The following is a 12043-nucleotide window of genomic DNA, read 5'->3' as shown; positions in this document are numbered from 1 at the left end:
GTTTTATTACAAAACATGGTTGGTGGTACCTGTGCCATCTTCCCTCAAGTGCACCAGGATGGACTCTAACCACAGATGACAAATTTATTTCTGGCATCCTCATGTACCTGTCAATTTGTTTTACAACAATAAAACCTTTTAACAAGGCTTCAATGTTATGAGAAAGTAAAGAATGGTGTTATCCCCTAGACATAAAGAGGTGACAGGAAAGACAAGCTCACCACACTATTTCAGTGCGTGGTAGAAGCGGTGTTCATCTTTCATACTACTCTTCGGATCACAAGCTGGATAAATGTATCATTTTGTAATGTATCACTTAATATATTCCTAGAAGTAATTTTGAGAAATTTTTACTATCTCTAAGCAAAACACCACCAACTGGTGCTGAAATAACCTCACCTACAGTACTGAGATAATAAACATTAAATCTGAGAAACACAAGTAGTGGGTATTTTTAGGGTAACTGCACAGATGGCAATTTGCTGACACTACAACAATGGTCAGAGAGATTAAAAGTTTTACCAAGAATATGTGACTGAGTATTTGTGTGAATTATTACATCTAACAGCAAGCTAACAAAGTATGACTTATAACTGGCTAAAAATAAGTTGTAGCCTGCTATCAGGTTGAAAGTAATACAGACTAGTGCAAACCTCACAAAATAGCTTCCTGGTGTTTCTGCAGCAACAGGTGATCAAAAAACAACAAAAAAGACTGAAGCAATCTCATAATACTTGTTCCACAGGTTGGAGGAGCCCTGGTGCATTATAGAGGCATCAGAAGGTCTCAGAGTGATGACAGAGCAGGGTGTGAAGTTTAATAAGTGGAACACCAGGACCACAGCCTTGGAGTAGTTCAGGCACCTCAGTTCTCCTTATAATCTGGGAAATTTCAGCAGTTGTGCATGTGTGGGAATTTTAAAGAGGAAACAGAATATTGGGTTTATCAAGGAAAACCAGGTGGGCATTAAAAAATATAAGAAATATGGAAGTGAAATTTCAAAACTGAAAGAACAGAAGGAAAGCAGTAACAGCATAGTAAGTGAGAAGACAGACATGACTCAGTTGGCAGAAAAAGCAATTACTCTAATAAAAATTTATAAAACGAAAGCAAACGAATGACTCTAGAGATGGGTAACAGGATTCTGACAAGGCTTCCTCTTCCTTGCTTTGGATCACCACAAACAGGCTGGATGCTTTCCAAGTTTATAAACACCAATGTGTTATTTATTAGATCCTCTCCACCATCAATACAGCCTTGGGTAGGAACATTAACTTCCTCCTTAGCCCACTCTCTGGGGAGGGAGAAGGAAAGTTCACTTCATTCTGAGATCTTGTATCCCCTGGCCCCTGCCAGCCTCCTCCTCTTGAACTTCCTTCCTCTCCTTTAATTGTTCCCAGCTAAGAGGCTGATTGCTGTATTTAACTCACTATATTGAAAGCAAATATTTTTTCTTCAATTAGCTCAAATGACCCCCCCCAAATAATCAGCTAAGCAAGACAGGGAACTCTCCTTTGATATTCTATTTAAACTAGCTATACATTTAACAATGGGGTTGAGTCACCTACCATGGCATTAAATACTATAGTGATTCTTCATGATGCTCATAACTCCTTAGACTTTTATTTGGTATGAAGGATGGTCATGTGGGTGCCCGTTCCCAGGCTCAAGTCTTCTGTTGAAAAGGATTTGTCCAATCACTTGGAACTTCTACTCCTCAGAAAACTGCACATAAACCACTCTACTAATTCCCACAATATATCTTAATATAATATATGGAGATATCCTATCTCCTAGAACTGGAAGGGACCTTGAAAGGTCATTGAGTCCAGCCCCCTGCCTTCACTAGCAGGACCAAGTACTGATTTTGCCCCACATCCCTAAGTGGCCCCCTCAAGGATTGAACTCATAACCCTGAGCTTAGCAGGCCCATGCTCAAACCACTGAGCTATCCCTCCCCCCTAAGCTTAAAGAACTGGGGAAAAATAATCTGGGGTGTATGACAAGGCACATTTGAGAGAGGTTAAAATTCATGCTAAGAAAAAGGTTGAGAAGTCCTTGTTATAAAATTACAAGAAAACTAAAGGGAGAAAGGATGCAGAAGAGAGCTAAAATGATTGCTATGAGAAACATAATTTGTGCAAAGTTCCATATAAACTACAGTTTGACAAAAATCTGGATGCTAAATCACATTACAAAATACACCCAGAGAAGATGTAGAGACAGATCACCAGCAGCAGAGTTCTTATTCATGGAATTTCAATGCAACATGAATGCACATTGGCATAAAAGCCAAAATGTCAGAAATTGAACTGAAAATAAAAATTCAGGCATCGGAGTCAAAAACAGAACTAACCATGCTATAAGGGAATATATTCCATGCTTAACATGGAGAAAATCATCTCAACAATCTTAATACAATAACTGTACTGAGTAAAAAGAACCAGGACACAGAATAAAACAAAACTGTATTACAAATGATAATCTCCATAGGCAGGCTGTAAAAGTCATATCACAGTCACTGAAAAATAATTCATTAAACTATGTCCCAGCTGGAAGTAGAGAACAACAAACAGAATAAAAAGGCACTGAGCAGCAGAGAGAAATAAACTTTAGGAAACTGTCAAACCATGAACTAGAAGAAAAAATAGTATTAAAAAGAAACAATAAACTTGTCTATTCAGGATATATGTGAAAGTCAGGATATACGTTAGGATATATGTGAAAGATAAATTTAATATAAAATCTAAAGTTCTGGACATATGCCAACCTTGATGTATCAAAGTTGATAAGATAATTATTCATGGGGCATCAGACACATCTCTCTGAGTTATGTACACCAAGATGTACTGAAAACAAGAATATCCACATTTCAGGATGGATTGTTTAAACACAAGCATATACCCTCAATTTGCGAAGGAAACTCTCTACTGGCTTGTCTACAATTTTGATTTAGTGATGGAAAAATCACATTTTGTATGAACATTTCCACAAGTCCTTTTTTAATGTTACATATCAGTTTTTTGGGAGGGGGGGAGGAAGTACTGTGGTAATACATTCAATTAACATTCTAATAACATCAAATATAAAAAGAAATATATTTAATCTATGCTGTGTAATTAAATTATCACTAGCCCTTTTGGACTTAGTCTATAGCAGTCACATTTTCAAAAGTGACCACTGGTTTTCAGTTCTTCAGTTTTGCATTGTCCCAAGGGCTTGATTTTCAGAAGCATAGAGTACCAGCATTTCCTACTGACTTCATGTGAAGTTGTGGGTGCTCAGCACCTGTGAAAATCAGTCCCCAGGTATCTCAGGTTGTTGGCACGTAAAAATTGAGGCACCAAAAGCCAGTGGACAATTCAAAAAATTTGACTTTGAAATCTACCAAATTTAATGATATTTGGAGACCTTGACAGCCATATTTTTAAAGGTCATTGGTCCAAAATATGTGCATGCATACATGCGTGTGCAACTGGTGTCAGGCGCAAGCAACTATAAGTGCATTTTAACTTCCCATTCTAATAATTTGGCGCTCTCTCTCTGTGTGTGTGTGTATATATATATATATATATGTCAAATGAAGGAGGCTGATACTAGTAGTATAGTACAGTAGAGAGAGGCTGGCATTTTCAAATGGTGGTTAGGGAGCAAAGTGCCCAACTTCCACTGAAGTTAATGGGATCTGAGCTTCTAATCACTTAGGCCTCAGAGTCCCAACCAGCATGCCTTAAACCAGTTGTGCCAATGCATGAGAGGAGAATCCTTCATCACAGACAACTGACAAATGACAACATAGAGAAATAAGGCTTTCTCTAATATCCTGGGACCAATACTGCTAGAACAACACTGCACATGACAACATAGACCATTAAACTATGGACTATTGACTGACTTACTGGATGTTATTTCAGTCAAAAAATTATATATATAATGTTCTCACAAAACAATTATTATCCATTTTTCAAATGCCAAATTCTTAGATGGCTAATTCATTCTCTTTCTTTCGTTTCTTCCCTCATTCTCTGCCTCTCTAAAAGCCATGGCACTAGTCCATGTTATGGACTAACGACCTACAAATTTTATTTTTATAAAAGAAAATTGTTTTTCAAGTATAGGAACCAATAAAATTATATTTGATACACTAACATTTCTTCCCTCCACCCTAAGAAGAGTCCAATTAATTTAAACCAAATTTGGTTTATAAATCCTGCTGAGCTGAGACTTTTAAATACCAAGTTAGAGCCTGGAGTGAATTTTTATGACTATGTTTTAAACACCTGGAAAACAGCAAGTACCACAGTAATATATAACTTGGGGTTTTATATGATTTCAAAGGGGGATTCTAGTCAAAAGTTGGGGGGTTTTGTTTTGTTTTAATTTGTAAGGGATATTAAAGTTTCAATCAAATGCTCACACAAAAAATGTCTGGAACCAATACATATGTATGCATTTTTATAGTTTATAAAGTTACCTGTTTTGTTCATGTACAGTTTGGCCAGGTTAACAAGGTCTCAGTCAGGATTTCTATCAGCAGTGATCATGAAATTCAGTATCTACTAGAAGAAGATTTAGTTTTAGAGAAGAGTGGTTAGCTGAAATGGATCTCAATAACGTGGATTGTTCCTCAACTCAGAAGGTTCTGGTAGAACAATCAATTAATAAATAAATAAATTGATGGAGATATCCTATTGCCTAGAGCTGGAAGGGGGTCATCAGGTCTAGGTCTAGGTCCAGCCCCCTGCCTTCACTAGCAGGACCAAGTACAGATTTTGCCCCAGATCCCTAAGTGGCCCCCCTCAAGGATTTAACTCACAACCCTGGGTTTAGCAGGCCAATGCTCAAACCACTGAGCTATCCCTCCCCCCCCAATTCTGTAATTATTTATAGATTAATGTTAAAGTTCCTTTAAAACAATAAATTATTATTTGAATAAGTGATGATAATAATTACTATCTGCTTCTATGCATCTGTTCTTAATGCTTTAGCTCCTCTTCCCAATGCTAAAAGACTGTACGAACATTATGAAAGTAACAACTCTTAAGGCCTGATCTTCACGAGTTTGCACTGAAGCCTGTGGCTAATTTTTCTTTATAATTACCACTTGAAGCATGCACACAGGCTGTTAATATATGAATGACTAGTAAAATGAAAACCAAGACATCTGCATGCATAAATGCCTATTGTGCACATGCAAGTGCAGTAATTTTGTGCTCAATTGCATGCATGCATTTTTTTTTTAAACTGGGGCCTTTAGGCCCCAATCTAGTAAAGCCCTTAAGCTCAAACTAAACTTTAAGCACTTGAGCAGTCTCACAGGACTTCAATCGGGACTACTCAGGAGTTTAAAGTTAAGCATGTGCATAAATGCTCTATAAATCAGGACATTAGAAACACATATTCAATACATTTGAAACGGATTTAGCCAAATGATTGCCATTAATTTAAATGAGAGTTATGTGGTCAAATCTATACCCATACTCTTTAAATATATCCTCAATCTTGGAAAAATCCCATCTAAAGAAGCCTGTGCATTATTGCCATTTTTCAGTCAAATCCAGCTAGGTCATGTCATGTACTTGTTAGCACAGAAAGAGTGCTAGCCTCCTTAAAATAGATAGGTTAATAAAGTTTCCCCTATTACCTTTCTTTCTCTGAGTCTGTCTTTGAAGTACCATAGGGAAGCCTTTACTTAATATAGAGTCTGTGAAGATTAGGCTAGAAAATATGGAGACTTTGGGTATTTAACCTTTCTGCGTGCTAAATATTATTGCACAGATCATTTAAAATATGCAACTTCCCTTTTTCAAAAATAAATTTAAATATGTACAAAGTTACAAATTCTAAACAACAGAAATAGAAACAAAAAATGTACATCTTTGATCAACAATACTAGTATTTGGTGCCACAAAGGCATTTCAGAGTATAAAATCATCAGTTGCACATCCATTTAAAGATCATTATAAGGCTTTTTTTGGGGAAAAAAATAGTAACTAAAATTCCAGGAGGTCAGCATTTTTTGTCAGCTCAAAACCATCTTCAGTCTTAGTAGTCTGATCAGTATTAGATTTTAGTACCAATTCAGTAAAGCACTTAAGCGTATGCTTATCTTTAGAGAGGTGCTTAAGCCCCAATCACTTCAATGGGAATTAACTTTAAGCAATGCTTAAAGTACAGAAATGTTTAGGGTCAAATTCTGAAAGATGTCAAGTACCTGAAACTCCTACTGAAGTGCTAGGGCAAAGTCACACAGCCAGGATTCAGAGCTGCTCAGTTCCTGGTTCCTGAACTCATATTCAGTCAACATTCTGTTTCCCTATTCAATGTCACCCAGTGTTCAGTGATATTCTGCAACAACTAGACTCAGAAGATTGAATCCAAGGGAGACTTTCAACCTTAATGTTGAATTGCCTTGGTTTTGCTGATTTCAAACATTAAAATAAATTAAAAAGCCATAGATCTTAAAAAAATTACAGAGAACAAGGCTGAGATTATTAGAAAATGAAATGTTCGTGTAAGGATTGATGGGGAAAAGAAACACAGACAACAAATAGGTTGTTCTTATTAAGTAGGAGCTACAAAATTCCATAAGGACCACAGAAGCCAGGCTCAAATATCCTTACCTCAAATAAAAATTATGTTCACCATATAGCATGTGAGTGAGACAGATACATAAGCAGATAAACAAAAGGTAAATTAAAGTTCTATAATGGAAAAGTTGACTGATCGCTAAATATAACATAGCTAGCAAAAAGCACTGTAATATAACAGTGTAAATTTTATACTAATCTTCTGACTTTTTAAAGATAATCATTTGTTCTTCCCACATATCCAAGTAACAAATATATCACTCTCAATAGCATAGTTTAATTCAAATATTCAACCATTTTTCTCTTTGGTTTTCATAGTCTTCTCTCTCATTATCTGTACAATCCATGGAACTTTTCAGTGGGAAAAAATGTGAACCATGTGACCTATCAGAGAAGACAGAGGGAATAACAGCTGAATTAGGCCACTAAGCCTCTTAAAAATCCTTTACCTGTGACTTTTCTATCTGATTTATTCCCAATTACTTCAATAAAAATGGTCTAAAAGTCATGCCAATTTTAATAAATCTATATTAATTAGAACTGATGCTGCAGCATTAAGATTTTATACCACATTTACAGCAGTATGTGTTTTTGGAATCCTGACATCTTTTTCTTTTTTTTTCATGCAGATGAGAACTCTCTAACCTTATTTTAAATGAACCAACCAAATCCAATATGGCTGCCAAAAAACTGTCCCAAAGCACTACCCAGTGAACAGGTGAGCAGGAGGGAGGAAAATTGGGAAAAATATAAATGCAGTATTTCAATATATTCTTTGTTAATAAATCATTTTTTATAATTGTACATGCTAACCAATCTATTTAATACATTGGATTCTAGTCAGAAAAAAAGTTGGGGCTAAACACTTTTGCTCCACTAACCTTCATTAACTTCTTTGGCTTAGCTGCCACAGTGTGAATTCAATTCCAGAGCTAAATCCCCACTGTGCTGACATTGTTACAGAGATTACGGTAATTTATATGGAGTGTTCTTGCCTTTTACACACACACACACACAAACACACACACACATCATTGGAGGAGATTCCCTATTCAAAAATCAACATATGCAATGTGTCATTTTTGCCACTTTTTACCAGCATTAGGCACTCTCACAAAAACTCAGTATCATTCACATTTTGTTGTCCGTCCACTTCACTGCACTGTTGAGGGCAGATGATCAGCTGCTGTAAATTGTTATAGCTTGACTTCAGTGCAGCTTTCAATAGTTACTCTTAAAACTGGCCATTTGTCTGATAACATCTTTGATTTCTAAATAAAATTATTTCAGTATTTACAATATTCTATATAGGAAATACTGCCGTGGCCATTTCCAGCTATCTAAGGCAAAATTATAAAATGTTTCAGGATGACTACTTTGCTTCTACTACAGTTTGCCCACTTGTGCTGTTGTATTCTTTAATCTTGCATTAATGCAGATTGCCTGAGTACTGTACACAATTCATGTGGCATACATTTTAAAGCACCATTTGAATTTAGAGAGTTTATGTAATAGCTACTACAACACAAATTATTTCTTTGAAAGCCACAAATGAGGCCCAAATCTGTGTATTTTGTTTGGGGTATTTGGGCACCTAACTGGCAAGAAATGTGAATAAATACAAAGAGACACATTATCCCAATGTGGCATCCTGTCACTGAGGAAAGATTTCCTTCAGAAGTGATAGAACATGTATTGCTACAGACATTGTCCAACTCAACCTGTTAACTTAGCATCTATGCCCTACTGGAACAATTTGACCAACTAGTGAGTAGGCACAATGCCATCCAAACATATGGGTGTGAGTATAAGCAGCCAAGTGACCATGTAGGAGAATCAAATCTGTTTGCTGAGGGCAGGAGTCCCAGTCTGAAACATCCAAACATCTGTCTATGCTGAGGTTTACATGCCTGTGGTTAAGGGGATGTGACATAGTTAATCCAGCTTTTGGCTAGATTAATTTTAAAATACAAAAATTAGCTTCCTTGGCCACACAAGGAGTTTTTGGCTCTGTTGAACTGTCTAGTGTCATCTCCACCCAACTGCAGTTCTTTACATCCTGATGACTTTCTGCTGAATGGTCTGAAAGGCACTGAGAACCATGTTCCGAAACTTACTGTGTTCTTTCACAGGTTTACATATATGCAGTAGAAAAAGGTGTAGGACATTTCTGAAGGATGAATCCCTTTGTTTTCGGACTCTGGAAATTATACTCAGCAAAGTATATTTAAAAAGTGAACGCTTCCATTCTGTAATAATAAAATGATTCCTTTCTTTATTGGGGTCAAATGGAACAACATTCAGAATCTGATGGTCACATTTCTCATAGCAAGATGAGCCCACTATAACAAGACTCTGAGGCACTTACTTCATAAACCAAAATGGTCAGTTCATGCTACAAAACTAAAACTAATCAAATGAAGAAGCTAGATTCAATTTACAAACTATTCAATAGTCAATAAAATAATTCAATAAGGGTTCAAGATGCCTGTTGTTTCCAGTGTTTACTGAGCTGCCATTCTGCAATCGTGTATCTTTGTAATTTCTTCATAATTTATATGCTGCTTTCTAATGATCAATGGCTGCTTACAATCAAAGAGACTATGGTTAGAAATGTTAGCTAAGGGTAACATTTTCAAAAGGACCTAAGAAAATCCCATTTTCAAAAAGGACTTAGGCATTTCACAACCTAAATTCCGTTGAAAGTCAATGGGACTGAGGCTCCTAAGTTACTTAGGGAGTTTTGAAAAAATGTATCCTAAATCACATAGAGTACATGAGATATGTGGCATGGGGAATGGAACTTGAAATCTCTTGCTCTAAAAACATTGGTCCGTGCTACATCCAAAGGAGAATTTCCATCCATACCCAAAAATCAGGTGGTATAGCTTACAAATATTCTTTACAAGCCTCCATTCACTTGAAAGTGGAGTAATTTCAAACATGTACGCAGATATGACATTATGGTAGAAAATAGTACTGTAAAATGCATACCAGTAGACACCAGCCTGTTCATCATACCCTTTTATGGCTTTAAAGCATGCAAATTATGATTCATTTTAAAGCAATACTTTCAATGTCTGGTTAAAAAAGAGATCTTACTCAACTGTGATCTCTGGTACAAAAGGCCTGAATTTGAAAGATTAGGGATGCAACACAGAAAATATTATTATGCTTTTCAACTCAGAGTTACCCTTACTGCCACATCACTTTGAGGAACCAGTAGTATTTTAGTTCTTACTACTTTATTAAATAATTTAAATGTAGATGGAATGTCTGCTCCCTTGCTATGTGGCCTTTAAGCATATACGTTCCACAAAATGCCTCTCTCTCTGCAGCAAATAAAACTAATTGTTCTTCATTAAGGAAGCAAAATCTCTTTATCACTTCATCACTGCTCAATCAAAATTATAAAATGCAAGCCAAAGTTCTCGTCTGCAAATTAGAGATGTATTTGAGCCACAAAAAGCCCTATTTTGCCATGCTTCATCACACTAAGTAGATCTTACAATGGAAGTATCTCCACTGAAATCAGCTGTTGCATTTGGAATCATGGCAAATATCAAGCCCGAAGTTTGGATTCCAATGTTCTTATTCATATTTTTTTTTTAAAGGAAGGAGAGCGGATGGTAGGGAAAACATTACACTTTATTAACTACAGTTGCACGAAGGAGGAGCCAGTTTGTTTCTCTCTGTACAATCTGGCATTTAACTAATATTCATAACAAACTGAGCTGTGTTCTCCATGATTATCTTGCAATTCTTGGAGGAAGCACTGTGAGCCATTTTGGCCTGGTCTTAAACTGTGAAGTTTAAATACTGTTCAAAACTTCTCCAATGTTCAAGGTGCTTCAGATCTAGTGTCCCTGTAAAGATTCATCACTCTGGACATGGCTCTTCGTGTATGGGTAAATCCAAAACAAGCAGAATTTATAAATACCCTTTTTCACATGATGCCAAAAGAAAAGTGGGCGTACAATTATGATAGTCAATATAAATCTGCTCATTGGCTCCAGTGATGCACTATGATTTCAGTAGACACCAGAGTATGTGTGAAAGTTAATGTGATAGGACTGAACAGCAGTTTGATTTTTTAATTGCCCTGAAGTAACTCCTTTCAGACTTTATAAACTTGCACAAAAATAAAATTAAGTAAAGGTGAACATTCTGAGTCCCAGATGGATACATTTAATATTTTTTCAAAAGATAATACTAATTATTAACTTAAATCTCATACTTTTAAACACATGGATTTAAACTTGTTCCGAACCTCTGAAAGACTCATCTTGCATACACCTTCAATTATTATCCTTATACAATAAATAATGTATGTCTAGACTGAGTCCTTCATGCTTTACAACACATTTCATAGAGTGAGAGTCAGTCACAAGACCGTAGTTCAAACTGTGAGGCTGGCCTTCTCAGGCAATCTCCAACCTCTCCCAGGGTAAGCACAAACAAGCACTGAGAAAATGGGGGTTGGGGAGTGTTTCTTTATCATTTAGGAGTTAGGACTCGGCAAATACATAATTGTCAGTCCAATTATTGAAACTATCCTTTATGGATTACATACAGTTGTTTGAATTTTGCTGAGTCCTAAATGAAAATAAACCAGTAAAGCAAAAAAAATTAACAAGCTGCTCCGAGATTTGAGAAAAGAAAAGTGCACAGAAAGCAGAGAACAAGTTCCTGAAAGAGAAGACAGCAAAAGTAAAAGAGAAACTGCCTTCCTTCAAACTGCACAGTTACAGGAAAGAAACAACAAGAAGGTAAATATTGGAAGAAAACAGCAAGCAGGTAGAGACCAAGTGGATATGATGTCATGGAGATATGAGGATACATGGGTATTTGTTAAAACCAAGAGGGAATTGCTAAACTGAATGTATTGGGAGCCAGAAAGTCAATGGAGAAGAGGGATTCTATAATCCTGCTTCCTGGAACAAGGGAATAGTCATGGTCATAATCTTCATAAACCTCTACTGTCTAAATACTAGTGATTCCTGAATTCCACATTACTGGAAGACGATTTGGAAACTTCAGCTACTGTGAAATCCAGCGGCCTGCACCCTTAGGTTTTCATGCATTGAACACTTTCCACCAGCATTCCTAACTGCACTGGCTTTCAAGCTATTTCCAGATGTAATTCAAGGTCAGTTTTCTTTCACCTACAGTGCTACGCATAGTTTGTGTCTTGACTACTTCAAAGTAGTTTCTCCCCTCAAATTTTTACCTGTCATTTTGGGAGTATAAAAGTATAAAATACAAAGAGCATCCAGAGGAGGGCCATTCCAGTGAAGGGTTCTCTTCTCCTTTAGTCCAACCAAGCCAGTTTTCCTGACCTTCTGCATGAACTGTAAAGCTTCTCCCAAGAGAACCGATTAAGTGGCAATAATTCTTAGTCTTTTGGTATTGGGCAAGGGTGGACGACTTTTCTTTTTCTTGGTTAATACAGT

At 36.5% G+C, this 12043-nt stretch overlaps 1 protein-coding gene across 6 annotated transcripts in view; it reads right to left on the bottom strand.

The window, feature by feature from the left end:
• The window catches only part of NPAS3 (neuronal PAS domain protein 3), an 821267-nt gene that overhangs the window by 432197 nt on the left and 377027 nt on the right, over positions 1–12043 (bottom strand). The window contains exon 1 of one of the 6 annotated variants that reach the window (XM_054028286.1): positions 4475–4549. The exons of the other annotated variants lie outside the window; for them this stretch is intronic. Within the exon in view, the coding sequence (XP_053884261.1) occupies positions 4475–4487 (13 nt within the window). The 5' untranslated portion in view covers positions 4488–4549. Of the gene's footprint in view, positions 1–4474; positions 4550–12043 lie in introns of those variants that run through there. 6 annotated transcript variants of the gene reach the window in all.

The sequence above is a fragment of the Malaclemys terrapin genome, chromosome 4 (genome assembly GCF_027887155.1).
Source record: "Malaclemys terrapin pileata isolate rMalTer1 chromosome 4, rMalTer1.hap1, whole genome shotgun sequence".
NCBI lineage: Eukaryota > Metazoa > Chordata > Testudines > Emydidae > Malaclemys > Malaclemys terrapin.
The sequence above is the reverse complement of the archived record's forward strand: the minus strand, read 5'-3'. Positions and strand labels throughout refer to the sequence as shown.